General features: G+C 45.5%; 1 protein-coding gene, 1 non-coding gene and 1 pseudogene across 5 annotated transcripts in view; 2 read left to right on the top strand and 1 right to left on the bottom strand.

Annotated features, from left to right (window-relative positions):
• The first annotated feature begins 4,958 nt into the window (after positions 1 to 4,958).
• On the top strand, positions 4,959 to 5,031 carry trnak-uuu (transfer RNA lysine (anticodon UUU)). The gene has a single exon. It is a non-coding gene; the product is annotated as a tRNA-Lys (tRNA).
• Positions 5,032 to 5,144: 113 nt separating this feature from the next.
• LOC133458724 (NLR family CARD domain-containing protein 3-like) overlaps positions 5,145 to 21,808 on the top strand; it is a 73,621-nt gene continuing 56,957 nt past the window's right edge. For all 4 annotated transcript variants that reach the window (XM_061738926.1, XM_061738925.1, XM_061738927.1 and 1 more), the window contains exons 1-3: positions 5,145 to 5,224; positions 13,891 to 14,097; positions 18,561 to 19,175. In XM_061738926.1, coding sequence (XP_061594910.1) covers positions 14,022 to 14,097; positions 18,561 to 19,175 — 691 coding nt within the window. In that variant the 5' untranslated portion in view covers positions 5,145 to 5,224; positions 13,891 to 14,021. The remainder of the gene's footprint in view (positions 5,225 to 13,890; positions 14,098 to 18,560; positions 19,176 to 21,808) is intronic.
• LOC133457943 (uncharacterized) lies at positions 9,948 to 12,856 on the bottom strand (annotated as a pseudogene).

Raw genomic sequence — 21,808 nt, 5'->3', positions numbered from 1 at the left:
ATCAGGTCAATATTTTTGTCAAGGATGTGATCGTGGACCAGGCTTGATTTATTTGATAGAGACTGGGCATTGAAAAGTTCAGTCTTGATGTGGATTTGACCAGTGGATCTCTGGATGGGACAGAGCAGGCTGGGATCCACACCTCTCCGCCCACCACACACAGTATGGCTCAGTCTCGCGATGTTCCCGGCAATATTCCTTACCGCGGTGTCGGCGCTCTGATGACGTGTCAGTGACGCGACCGGAAGAGCGGAGGACCAGGTGAGCGAGATGGATCCAGCATCGGGAGGCTGGAAGCAGGCATACTTGCTCCGAGATGCTCCTGCCTTAAGCTGCGCCAGGGTAGCAGGTCCATTTACCGGGGTAATCAGCGGCGCTGGCTCCGGAAAGACAGGGCGGATCCAGCGGCTGCAGACGAACCGGGCAGGAGGAGAAGATCCGCAGCGGAACTCAGCCGAGGAGGAGGACGCTCTCAGGTGAGCTTTGAGTCGGACTATCACACCGGCACGTCTCCCCCGCCTTCTCGAGCGCTTTCTCCGGGGGAGAGGGCATGACAGCCAGCGTCGGTGGTCGGAGCAGGGCCCGCTGGAACGGGGGCCCCGACCGCGATCCCTCCGGGGAGAGACAGCAGGCAGTCGGCGCAGGTGATCGGGGATGTCCGCCAGCAACGGTGTTTGCTGATAGAAGAGTGGATGATCAGGTAACAGCAGGGAATCTGACCAAGCCCTGAGGTCGAGGAGGGTTTGGCGATCATATGCCAGCAGAGCAGAAACAAATCGGAAGGCAAAAAGCAGCAGGAGCAGGAAAAAAGACATGACAGCGCAGGAGCGAGGCGGGCGGCATGCCATCACGGGCGCCATCTCAAGACGATCTGCTCGAGAGCCGAGAGAGAGAGAATAGGACTGGGGCTAAGATTGAGCCCTGTGGAACACCATTTAAGATAGACAGGGGTCGTGAGGAATTACAGTCAGATTTCACAAATTGGGTGCGTCCAGTGAGATAGTTCTCGAACCAGGCTAACGAGCTGTTTGAAGCACCGATGGAGTTGAGGCGAACCAAAAGTTGTTTATGTACTACGTTGTCAAAGGCCTTAGCCAGGTCGATGAAGACGGCCACACAGTATTGCTTTGAGTCCAGAGCACTGAAGATGTCATTAAGTACTTTGAGCGTCGCAGTCTCACAGCTGTGGCCTGCACGAAACCCAGATTGAAAATCAGACAGCATATTGTTGGTGTTCAGGAAGCGAACCAGCTGTTTGCAGATCAGTCTCTCCAGTACTTTTGCTATGCATGGTAAAATAGAGATAGGACGGTAGCAGTTGGGGTCAGCTTGATCTCCCCCTTTAAATAGGGGGCGTACTGAAGCCGTCTTCCAGGCAGATGGAAGTTCAGCTGACTGTATGGATAAGTTGCAAAGGTAGGTGATGGGTTCTGCAATAATAGGGGCTGCGACTTTAAGAAAAAAGGGGTCCAGACCGTCCGGCCCAGGTGGTTTCCCCTTATTAAAGGGATTGTTGCTCCATATATGGTCATTATTAAAGGGATTGTTGCTCCATATATGGTCATTAATAAAGGGACTGTTGCTCCATATATGGTCATTATTAAAGGGATTGTTGCTCCATATATGGTCATTATTAAAGGGATTGTTGCTCCATATATGGTCATTATTAAAGGGATTGTTGCTCCATATATGGTCATTATTAAAGGGATTGCTGCTCCATATATGGTCATTAAAGGGATTGTTGCTCCATATATGGTGAATTGGAGGCGTTTCTGATGCAAATGACCCTAACCGTGCACGAGCACGGCAGTTAAGAACAGGTTGGATTTATCATCACTGATGTGCGTATGACCGGTGTCCGCACGTTTAATCAATTCAGATTTTTTTGTACTTACACACATTCTAAATTTCATTCCTACGACAGAATTTAGAACCTTTTCTACACACCTTTTCTAGGTGCACAGGACAGGAAGGCCGACCATCTCTTTCTTGCATTGGGTCTCATGCAGAAATGCATTTTTGTTGCAGTTCCACAACTGACCAAGAGCCAGTCATTCTCCTTTTACCTACACTTTAAAATGTCCAACTTTGCAGGGAAAAAAGAAACATATTAAGTGCCTGACACAGGCTGATGGCTGGTTTATCAGCCCTGGAAGGAGCTGGAGAGGTGAAACAACCGTGGATTAGCGTCTTTGGGGTCCCAGAGACCCCGCTGGAGGTCTTCTAAAATTCATGAGAACCGGGCCGAGGACCGGGACTTCCAGCCGACCGAGTCAGAGAAAGGCGCACCGTTGTCGGACACTTTTTCGTCGATCACCGGTCCTCGGCTGGAAGTCCCGACCAGAGCGATTTAGCGGTCAAAACTCGGGCCGAACGACGCCGTTCTACCCTCCAGAATAATCTAAACTCTCTCGTGGTGGTTTCGGACTCGTTTAAAGAACCATGAGCGAACCATGGCCCTGGTACCCTAAACACCCAGACGCTACTGGTACCATGGACAGCACTCTGTCAGATGCTCAGGTTCATATTGCTTTTCACTCATGTTCTGGTTTCAGGTTTTCTGTTAGGACCTTCAGTCAGCTTCTGCAAAGAAAATAACAAAGTAGCTATCCTCGTTAGTATAGTGGACAGTATCTCTGCCTGTCACGCAGAAGACCGGGGTTCTATTCCCCGACGGGGAGACTTTGTGTTAAGTACGAGGATACCTACATAATTAATTCAAGTAAACAATGCTCATTAAGAAATTAGACTCTAGAGTTGCTGTCTGCCTGCCAAAAAAGCTTCTCAATGCTGCAGCTGGATCAGAGGAAACTCTGATTGAGGTAGGATTATAGACACACAGAAAATGTCATTGAAGACTGAAAATATTTCTGTCAAGTAAAAAGAGGAATTATTTAGGACAGCATAGAGCAGGGGTCACCAACCGTGGTCCTCGAGGGCCGGTGTCCCTGCAGGTTTTAGATGTTTCCCTGCTTCATTGCACCATGATACAAGTGACTGTGTCATCAACAGAACTATCCAGACTTTGATGACAAGCTGATGACGATGATTAATTAGAATCAGGTGGGTTGGTGACCCCTGGCATAGAGCATCACTGGGATCTGAAAGTCAACCTGCAGCAGAAGTTGACTGAGATATCCAAACAAGGTTTTAGAGGGACGGTCAATCTACGCCCCTACCCTCACCTATGGTCATGAACTTTGGGTAGTGACCGAAAGGACAAGATCGCGGATACAAGCGGCCGAGATGAGTTTCCTCCGCAGGGTGGCTGGACGCTCCCTTAGAGATAGGGTGAGGAGTTCGGTCACCCGGGAGGAGCTCGGAGTCGAGCCGCTGCTCCTCCACATTGAGAGGAGTCAGCTGAGGTGGCTTGGACACCTGTACCGGATGCCTCCTGAACGCCTCCCTAGGGAGGTGTTCCAGGCATGTCCCACCGGGAGGAGACCCCGGGGAAGACCCAGGACACCCTGGAGAGACTATGTCTCTCGGCTGGCCTGGGAACGCCTCGGACTCCCCTCGGAAGAGCTGGAGGAAGAGATGGAGGAAGAGCTGGAGGAAGTGTCTGGGGTGAGGGAAGTCTGGGCATCCCTGCTGAGGCTGCTGCCCCCGCGACCCGGTAACGGATAAAGCGGGAGAAGATGAGTGAGTGAGTGAGTTTTAGAGGGACAGAGCAGATGTTGTGTCTACATCGGTGGTGGTAAATCTCTTTAAAACTCTGGTTCTTTGGTCGCTCTCCTCTTCTTCCTCACTACTGATCTGTTCCAGTCCTTGTTCTGGAGCTAGTGATGGTTGATCAGTGGTCCAGCACTGAGAGACGGATGGAAATGCAGGATGATAAGAATTAATTTAACTTTATTCCAGGTAGGATCAGAACTGTATCTCCCATTGTCTGAGCTCACGTTATAGCACATTACGTAGAGTGACACTTGCCAGGGAACCATAATAACAGCAGAAGGGGATTCCATGGTGTCATGGTTAACACTCTGGACTTTGACTTGACCTGCAGGTATCCATCTTGCTGTCAAGAATTGTAGCAGATATTTTTTACAGGATTTTTGGGGATTATACCCGCCATTTTCAAAGCATGTCAGTTTCCGTAGTGTAGTGGTTTTCACATTGGCCTCACACGCGAAAGGAGTTTACTATCTCAGACACAAACATAAGTGTCATTGTTGATCAAACCAAACATTTGATTGTTTTATGAAAAACTAAATGAAGATATAAAGAATATATGTCAAGAACTGGATGAGATGTATCTCTACGTGTTCAGCAGTTTTTCCTATGCAGAGAAAAACAGATGTAAAATACATGAGATATTCTACACTTGGAGCTTTGTAAATTTTATTTATACAGCGCTTTTAAAAGATCTCATAGACGCTTAACAGACACAAAGATAAAAATTGGAAAAATCCAGACGAGGTGATGGAGAGACTTGTTCCTGGTAACAAGATTATAAATTGTTCTTCTGATTTCATCTCTCCTGCTGGGTTCAAATAAAACAAAACCTGAAGGTAAAGTGTCATCTACCCCAGACTAGTTTTAGCAATAAAAAGAAAGGAGTGACACTGAATTGGGATTCAGAAAATTCTCCCTTCAGTCATGGCTGTCTGGTCTGATTCTAAAGTTACTGTTCTGTGAGGGTTGAGAGTGCTCTTTCAGATCCCCTGCACCCATATAAAGGTTTAAAAGGAGATGGACACTGACTTTCCAATGACATTGATAAACAGTTATTAAGTTCAAATACTGGAAAACTGAAGACTGACTTTTTCTGAACAGAAAGACTTCAATGGAAGTCTGCACAGGAACCTGCAAAGTTTAAAGCAGAATTGAGCAGCACTTCCTGTCATGTTTAAGAGGAACAACCACTGAAAGTTCCTCCAGGACTTTTCAAAACCTCTGAAATGCCTTATATTTGAAAAAACATGAAGAAAAAAAAGAAACAAAACCTTCCAAATAAGACCTGAGTAGCTCAGCTGGTAGAGCATCAGACTTTTAATCTGAGGGTCCAGGGTTCAAGTCCCTGTTCAGGTGGATTAACTGCTGACAGTTATTTCTGACTGTTAATTAATAACATGATCTTCCTCCTCCTATCTGTCCATGTTGCTCCTCCTCTTCCTCAGGTGCAGCTCTGACTCATTCCAGGATCCGTTCAGTTGCGTCTCCGTGGGTTTTGTTCAGACTGCAGAATCTTCATCTTCAACTCTTTGGACTGTTTGAAGAAACTGTAAGTTTGAACTTTGTCTTCAGGAACTTTCCTGTTTTTTTCTGATATTTTTAATGGATTTATTTTTGATCTGTTGTAGCCGTTTTGCATGAATGTGATTTATGTTTAATAAGATTAATACGTTTTGTAAGACTTTGGTTTTATATTTGTTCTAACCAGTGACTAGTCACAAAGCAGAATATTGCATTTCTATTGGCTGCTGTATGTAGAATAAATATACGGTAACTCAGTGAACGTTAACAAGTCACTGGACCTTTGAGCTACACAGTCTTTTGACCAGCATACATTATTTTATTTATAGAAGTTAAGGATTTGGTTCTGTATTTTGTATGATTTTTCAGTTTTTGAAGTAAACATAGAAAAGAAGAACTTTGCGTTAAGACCTTTCCTTTCCGTCATCGGTTTGCTGCGTGTAAAAACCTTTCTGGTCCAGAGCTGGTGAGGCAGCTGCTGCTGCACAAATCAGACACAGTGATGATCAATGATCATTAGTTTTCTTCATCAATCAAACTGTGAGGTGTTTTTATTTCCTGGAATGAAGCTGTCGTCTCCAGCATTAAAGTCAGTTTGGTTCCTGGAAGAAGTTGTTCTTTGGTGCTTGTGTAACTACTGAAGACGGCGTATTTTCATCCAGAATTCTTCGTGACTGAACTTCCAATAGCATCAATGTTGACACAGAAGCTCCCAGAGGTTCATGCAGACGGGTCAGAAACAACAGGCTGATTAACTGAAACATTTTACTGAGAGACGTAAGAGAAGTTTATTCTCCAGGTCATAAGAACTTCTTAATCAAGACACACCCAGCACTCTGGACTCTGGACTCTGTCAATCATCACACCTCATATCACATTTATTACTCGTTTGTACTGGATACAGCATGTTTATATCTCCTTATCTTTGCACATAGAACCCTTGTCTCTGCAGATCAACCTCTGAGCTTCCTCACGTTTGAGTGACATGTATGACATTTGATACTTGGCCCTACTTGGGGAGGGAAACGGTGCTGGATCCCCCGGGGAGGGAAACGGTACATTGACGTTAAAAGTGGCAAGACATAATTAGACAGTAAATAACAAATCAGATTAAATAAAATTATGAATAAGATGACAAGAAAAGAAGTAAGATATAAAAAGCACAAGCTGTAAAAAATAAGGGCAGTAGAGTACAGCAGGTAAGTATTTAATTTAGGAGTACGCTTGAGCAAACAGTAATGTAAAGTAAAATAAAAGAGCGACATTTGCCGGCTGTGTGTGAGATTCCTTGCAGAGGAAGTGTGACAGGCTTCGTTACTTCACGGCTGGAACACGTCTCCCCGTCTGACCGCTGACTCGGTGTTCATTAAGGGACATGTTCTCAACCCTGTCGTACTGTTTCTTGTGTTAATATAAATGATGAAGGGGTTCCACGAGGTCTCCTACAATAAGGTAAAATTATAAAGATGGAAGTAATTTGTTGGAACTGAAGCCTTTGCAGCTGTATCAGTGAATTAAAAGGGTCCTTATGCAACGGAAATACTGATATTGATGCCGTGTTAAAGTTACATTAAAATGGAAAGTGAGACAAAAGCTTGTACACTTTAGATTATTTTTATTATTTTTTGAAGGGATTATTTGGACAAACTTCGGCTTCAGTCTTCTGGCACACCACCTCTCCAGCTTTGGAGCAGCCCAGCCCAGCTGATGTGGCTGACGTGGAGAAGCTGCTGGGCCATCCTGAAAATGTTCCTCAGTATCTGAGCAGTTTCCTCCTCTGGAGAGGTCGGCTCTGCCAGATATCTCTTCACCTCTACGTGGGCATCTGTGCTGGTGCTCTGGGATCTCTGGGTTGCACCTGAAACAAACAGAGACATGACAACCGGCCAACTTTATTATAAATTAATGCTAAACTGACGTTATTACTAACCGACTTGGCTGCCCAGACGGTCCCACAGGTTGTCATGGTCCACTGCTGCTGCAGACCCACGTACTTCCTCTGATCCGGATAATAAAGTTGATATCATTGACCTTAAATGTATGTTTTTTTGCACAGGTATGTAAAAGACAACAGTACAAATGGAAATGTATTCCACCTGTGATGTTGACGGCATTCTCCTCCCCATACTCAGCATTGTCTGTGATAAGATAGTGAACTTTCTTCAAACCCCAGCTGACAGTCCAACTGATCTCTTGGATTTTCAAATGTGTGAACTTGTGTGAACTGAAGTGGCCGACGCCAAGCAGAATACTTGTTAGCTCGTTATTATCATTAATATAGAGGCACGTAACGCCAAAAGGGGAATAATTGAGTTGTCATTGCAGCAACCACAATGAATCAACTAGTTAAAGTAGCAAATTAAGAAGAAAAACATTTATTTAAACTGGTATTTACATAAAAACAGACTATTTACACAGCTTTACTTACTTACTTACTTTACTTACGCCTTACACCCCTGCTGGGGTATAGGCCGTCGACAAGGGACCTCCAGAGTACACGGTCACTGGCGTTCTTTTCTATCTGCGACCAGGTGCATCCCAGTCTCTTGGTGTCTGCCTGGAGATCCCGCCGCCAGGTGTTTTTAGGCCGGCCTCGACTTCTCTTCCCCTGAGGGTTCCAGGTCGGAGCCTGTCTGGTGGTGTTAGACTCTGGTTTGCGTAGCGTGTGCCCGATCCATCTCCATCTTCTTCGTCCAATTTCGTCTGCTGCTGGGAGTTGTTGTGTCTTCATCCAGAGGTCGTTGTTACTGATCTTGTCCGGCCAGTAGATTTTCAGGATTCTTCTGAGGCATTTGTTTGTGAAGGTTTGCAGTTTGTTTTTTGTAAGCTTACCGTATTTTCGCGACCATTCGGCGCACCGTGTGGAAAGGCGCACCCTCATTTTTGTGTGTCATTTTTAGATTTAAAACATACATATGGCGCACCGACCCAAAAGGCGCAGTCTACAGAGCAGAGCTGCACACACGCGTGCCGCAAAACACGCCGGCCGGAAAACACACACACCCGCTGCAGAACGCACACACATGCAGAACGCACACACAAGCACACAAGCGCTTATTTAAAAAATAGAGCAGGAGCAAAACCTCTGTTTCTGCATTAAAGAGCTCCACTAATTCAGCTGCGCCAGTCCGAATTTCCTCGGTGTCAGACACTTTCTGCACAACAGTAAATAAACTTTTCATACCCCGTTGTGCGGATCCTCCACCGCGCAGAGCCCGTCTCTCCCCAGCGGGGTGGAGCAGCGCGCGTCACAGCGGCTTTAACCGGGAATGTGACCTGTTCGGACCGGCTGGGACCGAAGCCACCCACCTGTATGGGAGCAGGGGCTCCCGGGGAAAGACCAGCGGCATTTCGGCCGGATCTGCCCCGGGGATGGTGCGCCCTGGCCCGGCAAACCCGCGGCGGGAGCCTGGCGGCTCCTGAGCGCATCCTCTGCATCTTGGTTACCGGAGATCAAACCGACAGATTTGCCTGAAAATCTCGCAGGGTGAAGTTGATCCGACCTGGGACAGACCCCTGAAATCCCTGCTCCTAAAGCGGGTGGGAACCAGGAGAATTTGATCTGATCCCGCTTTGGGAACCTGGAAGTCGGGTTGCAGCAGTGCGCGTCACACGCGCTGCAGAACACAGAACACACACGCACGTGTGCTTATTTAAAAAATAAAGCGGGAGCAAAACTTATTTTGATTGTACTTTATTTCACTTTACCGTTAACATCAAGCAAATCCTTCAAACTCTTCTTCTTCATCACGTCCGCAAACCATGGGTGCTTCACACCCCCCACCTTCCCCCTTTAACGTCTGTGGCTGGTGTCATTCACGTCCGCAGACCACGGGTGCTTCACACACCCCCCCCTTCCCCCTTGTCTGTGGATGGTCTCCTTCACGTCCGCAACTCCCCCGGGCTTCACCCAAAGCATAGATATGGCGCACCGTTTCATAAGGCGAACGGCACATTTAAAAAAAAAAAAAGGGCGCCTTATGGTCGCGAAATTACGGTAGTAGTTCTCCATGTCTCTGCCCCATAGAGCAAGACGGATTTAACATTGGAGTTAAATATTCAGATTTTTGTTGCTTCCCGTATCTCTCTAGAGCGCCAGATGTTGTTGAGGAGTAGAAATGATGTTCTTGCCTTACCTATCCTAGCTTTCACATCCGCATCTGTACCACCCTGACTGCTGATGATACTCCCCAGGTAGGTGAAGGACTCTACATCCTCTAACATGGTGTCACCTAGAGAGATTGGTTGTGTGCTGGTTGTGTTTATCCTCATGTTTTTAGTTTTTCCCTCATGGATGTTAAGTCCTGCTTGTGCGGATGTCTCTGAGAGTGTATTTGTGTTTTCTTGCATTTGGTGGTGATTATGAGACAGTAGTGCTAGGTCGTCTGCAAAGTCTAAATCGTCCAGCTGTGTCCACAGTGTCCACTGGATTCCGTTCTTCCTTTCTTCTGTTGTTGTTCTCATAATCCAGTCGATGACTAATAAAAACAAGAATGGGGATAATAGGCAACCCTGTCTACCGGGCAGGTTTTAGAGGAGAGGTCGGACGAAAAGCAGCACCTGGTCCTCCAGGTTGGGGGTTGGGCGTGGGGCTAACAACCCCACCCCGTAAAACACTTTCAGTTACAGCTTCAAAGAAACATCTCCTGGATGCACTGGGACGCATCTTCCGCGATGTATCCTAGGGTCATCGGGTGTTTCGGGTCTCGCAACATCAGACACCCTCTCCTAGGTGACCCAGCCGGGGGTGATCAGCTCCCGGCTTGCGTCCCAGCAGCAACCCACGGATCTGCCCTCTTTAGCCACAACCACCTTGTGGCTTTCTCTGCAGCCCCACTTGCGGATTTAATGGCCCTCTTCTTTGCTGCTCCTGCAATGCCCAAGCGACCTAGGGCTTTGCAGAGCGAGCGTCCCGCGAAGCCTCGACAGCCGACTTCTATGGGCTCATAGAATGTTCTACAGCCCTTTCCCCTACACTCCTCCACCAACTCCTGGTATTTTGCTCGTTTCCTCTCATTGGCTTCCTCGATCCGCTCTTCCCAGGGCACTGTCAGCTCCAGCATGATCAGGTGTTTTGACTCTTCGGAGGTGATGATCATGTCTGGCCGGAGAGATGTTGTAACAATGTGCTGGGGGAACCTCAGCTGTTTCCCAACGTCGACGTGCAGCTGCCAATCAGGGGCTGTATGTAGGAGTCCTGATGCTGTCTGTGGGCCTTTCACGGGTCTCTCTCCAGCTTTGACAAAGGGGATTGCCTTCTTTGGAGCATGGTATTGTTTGCTGGTGCTGATAGCTGAGGCTATGCTCTCTGCAACTGCTTTAAGCACCTGATCGTGGCGCCATCGATAGTGGCCATCGGCCAGGGCCGTTGGACAGCTGCTGAGGAGGTGTTCTAGGGAGCCTCTTACAGAGCAAAGGGGGCAGGAAGGTGTTTCGCTCTTCCCCCACACATGGAGGTTTGCTGGACTTGGGAGAGCATCGTAGACTGCCTGCACAAGGAACCGAACCCGATGGAAGTCTGCCTGCATGATGTTGGACCAGGTGATTTTGTGCTGCAACGTGCTCTCCCACCTTGTCCATGCTCCCTGCTGCCGGAGTCCCACCGCCCTGCTCACTCGCTCTTCCTCCACACCTGCTCGGACCTCTTCCTGGAGTAGATGGTGCCTCTCCTTGCCTCGGGCCTGGCTGACTTTGGACTTTGGGAAGTAGCCCAAGCCTGCTCTTCCTGTTGCCAAGACCCCCACCAGTGCCTTCTGCCTTAGGCGAGACTCTGCCACCTCCACTGCCTTCTCAGCCCTCCACTTCCTACCCGTCCTCACTTCAATCCCAGCTGATGCTACCTTGCAGTCCCTGGAATCCCTGTACTGTAGGGCTTCTCTGGTGCGTGCTACCTTAAATTCCTCAGTGAGCCCACTGAAAGGTAGCTGCAGGGTGTTGCTAGACCCATACAGGGCAGCGCTGTTGAGGCTGCGTGGAAGGCCTATCCACTTCCGGAGAAAGCTGCTGATCTTCCTTTCGAGGGATTCTGGGATACTGGGACTGCATAGATGAGGAGAGGCCAAAGGACTCTTGGCAGGATGGAGTGCTGGTAGATCCAGGCTTTAAATCTACCTGGCAGGCCGGACTTGTCCACCTTGGTGAGCCACGCTCCAAGGTCTTCGCCAGACTTCTGGATGGCAGCGGAGTCTCTAAGGCTAGAGTCAAAGAGTTTCCCCAAGCTCTTGACTGGTTGCTCTGTGATGGCTGGGATTGCAGTTCCTGAGATTGAGAACCGGAACTTGTCAATCACCTTCCCCCTCTTCAGTACCATGGACCTTGACTTGGAGGGTTTGAAACTCATTCTAGCCCATGTGATGAGTCTGTCCAGTCCTTGCAAGATCCACCTGCTCCCTGGCACTGATGTAGTTGTTATGGTAAGATCATCCATGTAGGCTCTTATTGGGGGCTGACGAACACCTGATCTGGATAGAGGCCCTCTGCATTCCACCTCAGCTGCCTTGACCAACGTGTTCATCGCCAGTGCGAAAAGGGTAACAGAGATGGTGCACCCTGTTATTATTCCTTTCCCAAGGCGGTGCCAGTCTGATGTTTCTGACCCTGAAGTCAACCTGAGCCTGAAATTGTTATAATAATCCAGGATCAGGTCTTTGATCTTGCTGGGAACATGGTGGAGGTGTAATGTGAGCTCAACTAGTTTGTGTGGGATGGACCCGTAGGCGTTAGACAGGTCCAACCACAACACAGCTAGGTCGCCTCTGTTCTCACGGGCCTCTCTGATGAGTTGTGTAACTACACCAGTGTGCTCTAAGCAGCCGGGAGCTCCAGGAATCCCACCCTTCTGCACTGAGGTGTCAATGTAGTTGTTCTTGAGGAGAAACTCAGTCAGTCTTCTGGAGATGATGCTGAAGAACACCTTCCCTTCCACACTCAATAGTGATATTGTCCGAAACTGGTTGATGTTTTTCGAGTCCTCCTCCTTGGGAATCCAAACCCCCTTCTGCACACCTCCACTGGTCGGCCACTTTCCCCCTTCGCCAGATTACCTTCAAAGTCTTCCACAGGTGCCGGAGGAGCTCTGGACAGCGCTTGTAGACAAGGTAGGGTACACCACTTGGGCCTGGGGAAGATGCTGAACGGGCTGCCTTGAACACCTCTTCAACTTCCTTTAGGCTAGGCTCCGTCAGCTTGAACTCTGCTGTTGGTAATGCAGGGCTGATAAGAGCTTTGTTGGGTCCCAGATCTTCTTCTCTCAGTGGGTCACTCAAGGTGTTTTCGAGGAAGCGATTCACTTCCTCCCTTGAGCACTCGAGTCGGCCACTGCGCTTGTCCCCAAGCAGTTGTTTTGTGAACCGAAAGGGGTTGGCAATGAAGGCCGCTCACTTCCTCGCTCTCTCTCTTCCCAGCCTCCTGTGCCACTCTGCTCTGCGGAGGGTTGTCAGCTTCTTCCGCAGGATGTTACGCAGTTCTGCCAATGGTTGCTTCTCCTCCTCAGCAGCTTGAACTGCTTCTTGAGGGTTCGGAGCTCCTGTCGCAGCTGATGTATCTTGGCGGCCCTGCGGTTCATGGTGTAGGGATTGTGCTTAGTGTTGCCCTTCTCCATCTGGCCAAATCTTTCGGAGCCATAACTAACAATGATGGTGGTCATTGCTAAGAGTCTGCTGTCAGCATCCCCTTTGGCTATGGCTCGAATGATGTTGGACACGTCTGCTTGCTGGGGGCTACTTAATCCGCTGCTGTGGAACTACTCTGCTTGGCTTGGGAGACTGTGGTACGTGGAGGGACTGGGAACTGTGGGGTGTCTCCTGTCCGGGCTCCTCCTGCATCTCACCAGGTCCAGGACCTGTGCGTTGCACCTCGCTCTCCCGCGCCAAACATTTCATCCTGGCCTGATGGATTTTCAGGCCACGTTGGTTCTTGCACAGCTTGCCGCAAATGCATGTTATACTCATAGTCAGTTCGTTTGCTGGGGTCATTAACCTTGGGTCCGTCCGATTGGAGATCTCATCCTCCCCCCCTCTCGGGATCTCCTGGGGGTATAACTCATTAGGGCTTTCCGTACAGAAACTATTTACACAAGAATATACAATATAATAAACGTATGAATCCACTATTAGGAGGTAAGGCCGCTCATGGTTGAGGTAGCAGTTACATCGATTATATGAACATTAATATTTATATTATGCCAGATATAATACAGAGCATGTAGTGCAGACATGTTTCCAGGTTCAGAAACAAAAGGGATGGTGCGCAGTTGTGGTCAACTATGTCCACTTCATGTCTTTGCCCTCCCTCTTCGTCTTGCTCTGTCTCTCACACAAACTTATTAAATCACTCGCTGCACTTACCAGCATCCAGATCAATATGAGATGATGTATATGTCTGTATGAAACTGATTGTGTCATTAGTAATTGTGAGGGTCATTACATACCTTCAAATAGGTGTTACATATTGGCTTTAAGAACTGCACAATTATTTTCACACACACACACACACACACACACACACACACACACACACACACACACACACACACACACACACACACACACACACACACACACACACACACACACACACACAGACGTGTGAACACTTAAAGATACATGTATTTATATTTCTTTACATAGTGTGTACATGGTCTTTTACTTTTGACTTCCTTCCTTAACTACGGCTCAAATGCCTATTTCATTACAGGACACGCCACCAAACTGAGTCCACGACGATAACGAAAGAACTATCTCTGTCTGTCAGGAGGGAGAACTTACTGATGAAGCAGGAAATGATCAGAAATACTTCAGAACTAACCGTCCAACTGAAGCAGGGAGATGAAGAACATGAAGAGAATCATCAGTTTTATGCTTTATGGTCTGTTTTTTTGTTCCTCGGTTTTCTCTAATGATGGTGAGTAAGCAGTTAACTATTGCAAGTTTGGATATAAAAGACGGTTTTCAGTTTTTGTTTATTAAATCCAAAAATGTATTAAATCCATAAATATGCTGTGAAAGTTGAAACTTTAGTGACTCGTCTCTGGATCCAAAATAACCTACATATACATATAACCTACATATACGACGTAGGAAGAAGAAGTTGCTTGGTTATTTTAGGTTAGGTTAGATTGGTTAACAATTTAGCAAAAACAGAGGTACTTAACAATACGAATATCAAAAAGAACATCGTACTAACAAAAAGAATACTAAAATGTACCTTTTAATTTATTTATTCAAGCTTTTTTATCAAAAATCCCATGTGTTGTTTCACTGATGTAGTGTTTAGTTTTCACCACATAATGGCAGTAAAGACGTCAACATGGAGCTTGTTTGTCACGAGGTTAGAATGTAGAAGTCCAAATTGGAAAAAGATGGGATGGGATGGAAAATGCAAAGTAAGATAATAATAATAATAATAATAATAATAATAATAATAATAATAATAATAATAATAATAATAATAATTATTATTATTATTATTATTATTATTATTATTATTATTATTATTATTATTATTATTATAACTGTCAAGATAAACAATTACAGTAAAGTTACGTTAACAGATTGTTAATGAACAAATTGTAGTTATTTCCCTTAAGAATTAATAATTAACTCTAACTGCCAGACTGTTGTCAAACTCCTCTTGAGAAAACTTATGAGAGCAAAGTGTTGTGTTAAAATTGATTATATGGAAGGATTAAGTCTTTAAAGTCAGAAGGAGCTTGGTTCTTAAAGGTTTTATATGGAAGGAGAAAATATTTATGATTATTTAAAGGAAACCACCGAAGGGAAGATGATCGAGGAAATATGAAGTCTTCTGCTGATCATCACAACTCTGCTGGGGTCCGTTTCACAAAGCAGGTTTAGTGAAAACTCGGAGTCTGTTAACCCTGAAATGAGGGAAACTCTGAGTTTTCCGTTTCACAAAGGGCGGTAACTCAAACCAGAGAGAGAGGGGTAACTCTAGCCTGTTTCACAAAGAGAGGTAACTTAAGCTCTCGGTCAGTTACCGTAGTAACAGACTCTCTGAACCTAACCTGGACAGTTACCGTAGTAACTTAAACTTAACAATAAACATGTACACCATTAGTGAATGATTAGTAGATGTATTAGGTAGCTGTTACTTAATGCTTATTCACTGCAAATAAACACCATTAGTGAATGATTACTAGGGACATTATTAACGTTTTACTTATGTATTAACTAATGTATTACTTAATACTAAGTAATGCATACATAAGGATAAATAATTACATCATGTAACGTTTATTAATGCTTACTAATGTATTAATTAACTCTGAGCAGTAGGCATTAATTAACTGTTCATTAATGCATTAACTAATATGCTAATTAATGTTAAGTAATACATAATAATGGTTATTTAACTATTATTAAACTGTTAATTAATGCTTAATAATGCATTAACTAACGTTAATTAAGGGACCCTTATTGTAAAGTGTTACCAAAAAAAGAAAGAAGGCAAGTGATGGGTCCAGAAGATATTAACGAGGCTGTTAGCCACTGATGGATTAATTGTGCAAGTTCATCTCAAAGTAAGATATAAATCCTCTTATACATCTGTTTAAGGGAAATATTTGACTTTTTTTTACTCTCCCTCTCCTTTTTGCATTTGGACTTTAACTGTTTGAAGTTAAACTGGGATGTCCCAGTGATATTGTTGCACTGACATAGTGAATAAAGTGAACGAGTTAAATTGCGTTTGTTAGATAAGCCTTTTCTGCTCTCTAACTCTGCCGCTTGCTGTCCGTGGTGCAGAAAACGGATGTGTATTGCGTAAAGACCCATTGGCTGAATTGATGCCACTGAGGGAGGAGACAGAGAGAAACTCCAGGTTCGCTGAAATAAACCTGGTCCCGACCAGGTTAGGTTCAGAGACTCTGTTACTACGGTAACTGACCAGGTTCAGAGAGTCTGTTACTACGGTAACTGACCAGGTTAGGTTCAGAGAGTCTGTTACTACGGTAACTGACCAGGTTAGATTCAGAGAGTCTGTTACTACGGTAACTGACCAGGTTAGGTTCAGAGAGTCTGTTACTACGGTAACTGACCAGGTTCAGAGAGTCTGTTACTACGGTAACTGACCAGGTTCAGAGAGTCTGTTACTACGGTAACTGACCAGGTTAGGTTCAGAGAGTCTGTTACTACGGTAACTGACCAGGTTAGGTTCAGAGAGTCTGTTACTACGGTAACTGACCAGGTTAGGTTCAGAGAGTCTGTTACTACGGTAACTGACCAGGTTAGGTTCAGAGAGTCTGTTACTACGGTAACTGACCAGGTTAGATTCAGAGAGTCTGTTACTACGGTAACTGACCAGGTTAGGTTCAGAGAGTCTGTTACTACGGTAACTGACCAGGTTAGGTTCAGAGAGTCTGTTACTACGGTAACTGACCAGGTTAGGTTCAGAGAGTCTGTTACTACGGTAACTGACCAGGTTAGATTCAGAGCGTCTGTTACTACGGTAACTGACCAGGTTAGGTTCAGAGAGTCTGTTACTACGGTAACTGACCAGGTTAGATTCAGAGAGTCTGTTACTACGGTAACTGACCAGGTTAGGTTCAGAGAGTCTGTTACTACGGTAACTGACCAGGTTAGGTTCAGAGAGTCTGTTACTACGGTAACTGACCAGGTGAGGTTCAGAGAGTCTGTGAGAGTTACCCCTCTCTCTCTCTGGTTTGAGTTACCTCCCTTTGTGAAACGGAAAACTCAGAGTTTCCCTCATTTCAGGGTTAACAGACTCCGAGTTTTCACTAAACCTGCTTTGGAGTGGTCCAACCTTCAAAGAACAAATGTGTTTTTCTGTTTCTATATTTTTAAACGTGTCTTCAGTCACCAGAGACGTCTGAACTCACCGGCCTGAAGAGAAGGATCTTAACAGAAATCAGTGATATTTTATGTTGAGTTCATGTTTGGTAGTCAGGAAGATTTACTCGGACGTTCTCTTGTCGTCTGAATGTTTTGATCTCTTCATCTATGTTGGTGATGATGGTGACGGAAGCTTAACTAACGGTGAGAACCGTTAGTTAAACTTCAGGCATGTCTTAGGGACATCAAGGACTGGATGTCCAGAAATTTCTTGCTTCTAAATTCAGATAAAACAGAGGTTATCATTCTTGGTCCAGAGCATCTTAGGAAGGGATTAGATGGTGTTGCGATGGCTTCCAGTGCAACTGTGAGAAACCTTGGTGTTGTTTTCCATCAGGATTTTTTCGTTTAAACCATATGTTAATCAGGTTTGTAAAATAGCGTTTTTCCATCTCCGTAATATTGCAAAGATTAGGAAAATCCTCTCGCAGAGTGATGCAGAGAAACTAGTTCATGCGTTTGTATCTTCTAGACTGGATTACTGTAATGTGTTGTTAGCAGGATGTCCAAGTAATTTGCTGAATAGGCTCCAGCTTATCCAGAATGCAGCAGCACGAGTACTGACAGGAATCAGCAGGAGAGATCACGTCTCTCCAGCGTTAGCGTCGCTCCATTGGTTACCCGTAAAATTCAGAATCCAATTTAAAATTTTATTACTTGCGTATAAAGCCCAAAACGGCTTAGCTACGCAGTATTTACAAGACCTGATAGTGCCTTATGTTCCTGTCAGAGCTCTCCGTTCTCAGAGTGCAGGTTTACTCGTAGTTCCTAGAGTATCTAAATGTAGATTTGGAGGGCGGGCGTTCTGCTATCAGGCACCACTACTATGGAACCAACTTCCAATCTGGGTTAAGGAGGCTGACACCACCTCCACCTTTAAAACTAAACTTAAAACCTTTCTGTTTAGTAAAGCCTATAGTTAGTGTTTAGTAAACCTCTAGCTGGTGTTGGTAAATCTCTAGGTAGTGTAAACTCTAGTGTGTTAGAGTCAGTAGTCATAGTTGCAGCTATAGAACAAGACTATAATAGTTGGTCTCAAATATAGCTTGGTGGTAGATATGCTGCTATAGGCCTATGCTGCAGGGGGGACATGATCCGCTGGGCGGTGCCTCTCACCCTTCTTCTCCTCTCCTCTTCCCTTTCTCTCTTCTCCATTTCCATTTTTATTTATTATAAATATCTCATAGCTATCGTTTTTGTCCATCGCTCCTGTAGTTTCTTGTGCCAGCCCGGGAACAAACGTAGAAAGAAAAACAGAATATCCGATTTTATAAGTTGGGCAACTAGTTGTTATGTTTATAACTACATGACAATATTTTATGTAGGTAAAATAAAACCTCCATTAAAGTGTATAATTATGACTGGTCATTTTTATTCTATCAGCTTTTTTATATGCAGATATTTAATGAAGACCTAACACAACTGCATGTTCCTCAAAGTGGCTGAGTTTCCTGTTAATGTCTTCTTCTGAGTCTTCCTCTGATGTTTCTGCAGATACACAGGTCTCCTGTCAGGTCAGCAAGACTTGTATCTTACCCTGCAGTTTCACAGCTCATGATGATGTTGTCATCCACTGGATTCAAGAGACTCCACCAGAGTCCCGGGTTCAAGAGACTCCACCAGAGTCCCGGGTTCAAGAGACTCCACCAGAGTCCCGGGTTCAAGAGACTCCACCAGAGTCCCGGGTTCTAGAGACTCCACCAGAGTCCCGGGTTCAAGAGACTCCACCAGAGTCCCGGGTTCTAGAGACTCCACCAGAGTCCCGGGTTCTAGAGACTCCACCAGAGTCCCGGGTTCTAGAGACTCCACCAGAGTCCCGGGTTCAAGAGACTCCACCAGAGTCTCGGGTTCTAGAGACTCCACCAGAGTCCCGGGTTCTAGAGACTCCACCAGAGTCCCGGGTTCACTCCTACTATCACAAACAAGACCGACTGGGAGAGCAGCACCAGAGGTTCAGAGGAAGAACATCACTGTTTGAGGACCAGATCTCCAGAGGAAACGCTTCCCTGCTGCTGAGAGGAGTGAAGGTTCAGGACCAGGGCAGATATCTGTGTAACGTCAGCACCATCACTGGAAACAAGGAGAACTTCATCAACCTGAATGTGACCGGTATGTGGAGAATAAAAACCTCAGCAGATTCAGATGTTTGAATCTGTTGTTCATGTTGGTTTTTTGTAATAAACAGAATAGAACAGATATTTACTGTTGCAGGAACAATGAAACACAGTTTAGCAGTTTTTCCTTATTAGCATATTGTAAAGGAACATCATTAACTCACTGAGTTTGTCTCAGACATAAAATAGCTGAGACAAATTTAAAATAACTGCTAAAGTGGTTGTTAAAGTTGTTACGCCCATACGACAGTTTCTGAGGGAATTTACACTTTTTTCAAACTGCTGCGGGGTCGATGTTTCCATTGGTGTTTCTTTTTATGAGCGTAACTCTCCTAGTTCTCTCTCCACATCCGTAACTCTCTGTATCTCGTCCTGTAAGACTTGTCTTCCAACAAAGTTACAGAAGATCTCAACTTTGAACAAATATTGAACATATATTGAATAATATGAACAAAAATATCTTTTTTTGTACAAATAATTGTAACTGCCACCATCGCTGTTGTGAAAACAGTCAACAGAAGAACAAGAAGGCAGCGGATCATTCAAATTGATTGATTGGGCCGGAGCTTCGGGAGCTGCGTGCTGGCCTGCGGTCCCCACCCCTGGTCATCCCGTTGCTGGCCCCCCTTCTCCTCCCTTTTCTCTCTCTGCAGGTGGCCGTGGGTGGCTTGTAGCTTGCATTACGGAGCACAAGTCTTTCCCTGACCCTGCACCCCAACCTGGGACTTGCTGATTGGGCCGGAGCTTCGGGAGCTGTGTGCTGGCCTGCGGTCCCCACCCCCGGTCATCCCGTTGCTGCTTCCACCTGCCTGCTGTGCTGTTGCCATCCCTGACCCACCAGTCTGGCCCTCGGCAGGAGGGTCCCCCCTGATGAGCCTGGTCCTGCTCAAGGTTTCTTCCCTCCTAAAGGGGAGTTTTCCTTGCCACTGTTTGGCTTAAGGTTTTTCTCCCACTAGGGGAGTTTTTACCTGCCATTGTTTATGTAATAACTGCTCGGGGGTCATGTTCTGGATATGGGTCTCTGGAAAGCGTCTAGAGACAACTCTGTTGTATTAGACGCTATATAAATAAAATTGAATTGAATTGAATTGAAAAAAATGATTATTCAGAGATAAAGCCCTGATGTAATGCAGTAATGCATAGTAATTAAGTAGTGTTATAGCACAACTACATAATATAAATGAGACCAAATATGGCTGGAAACTAGATTTTGATGACTTTAATTTGACCGACCGTTACATCCAGTAATGCAGCACACGTGCAAATGCAAAAAAAGTGTTTCCACCAGACTTTTACGGTAAACTGGTGTTGAGGAATTTATCAAACCAGTTCAGAAGTCCGCTTTGTGGTATAGTGAGTTTTTATTCAGCAAGCCGGCGGTGGGCGGATCTACACAGACCAAAGTCTGGTTGATATGCCGACCCAGATTGATTTGGCCACAGGGTTTTTATACAAAAGTTCAATAGACAATGACAGGAATAAACCAGCCCAGTGAGAGACAGTCAGAGGTGTGATCCTTAAGCTTTGGGACCACCCCTGAGGGATCAGGAAGTCCATATATGGTTTTGTCTCAGCAGGGATGCAAGACGCAGGAACTTGGGTGAGACAATAGGCCACAGATGAAAATCACCCCTTGCTCTAGTGTTCCAAGTCTGTTTGAGGCAACTTCCAAGGTGTGATAAGAAGTTGAAGCTACTTAAAAGGTGTTGAGTCCAGTTCAAAGCCCTGCAGGAGGTAGGACTGGGTCGTTGTCCCTGCAGGGGGGCCAAACTGTCACAATGCTTCATCACTGGATTATCTATACGTCTGAATAAATACCTTGAGACGGTAAAACGCAAACATTATGTTGCGTCCCTCTCGTTTACACAGAAACAGAGTTTTGGGAGGAAAAAAACACCTGCAAAGATTTGACAACAGCCTTCAGAGGGACATTTTTTTCAACTCAAGCAGTTTACATGAGAGGATAATTTTCCACTCATCTTCACTGAACCAACAAAAGAAACCCTCTCAACGATGAAACAAAGTCATCCAATGACAAATGCAACCCCCCCAAATGTCCCAGCAGTCCAAAATATTAGTCAAACATGCACCAGTCCTCCAATCATGCTCCCAAATCTTAATCAACAGAAAAATGACTCGAACCACAACAGAAAGTACAGATTTTTTCACGTAGTACCATGCCCAGATAGAAGAAAACAAGTAAATAAACATGGTCTCACTGTTCTCCAGCTCTCTCCAGGTAAGTGACAACAAGAGCGTCTCCTTGCACGTCCTGGAGCGACGCGTCTCCCGCTGGACACGATGGTCTGCTCTCGTACAGATCTCCTTAGGAGAGACAGCTCTGGCCCACAATAGAGCGTATAAGTCTGTTTTAGTTTTGGAGACCAGCAAGTATGTGTGTGCATATTACTCCGGTTCTGACATCCCTCCACTGACTTCCTGTCCATTTTAGAATAGATTTTAAGATTTTATTGCTAGTGTTTAATGTTTAAAATGCGCTGGTACTATATTCATCTTTATATTTATTTATTTATTTCGTGCATGGTAGTGCATAGTTTGACAATATTACAGTAGTACATTTGTACACTTCAATCTACACACCCATGACCGAAAAGGAGCAGGATGAAG

This window comes from Cololabis saira, chromosome 13 (assembly GCF_033807715.1).
Source record: "Cololabis saira isolate AMF1-May2022 chromosome 13, fColSai1.1, whole genome shotgun sequence".
Classification (NCBI taxonomy): domain Eukaryota; kingdom Metazoa; phylum Chordata; class Actinopteri; order Beloniformes; family Belonidae; genus Cololabis; species Cololabis saira.
Note: the sequence above shows the minus strand (reverse complement) of the source record. Positions and strands in the feature narration are given on the sequence as shown.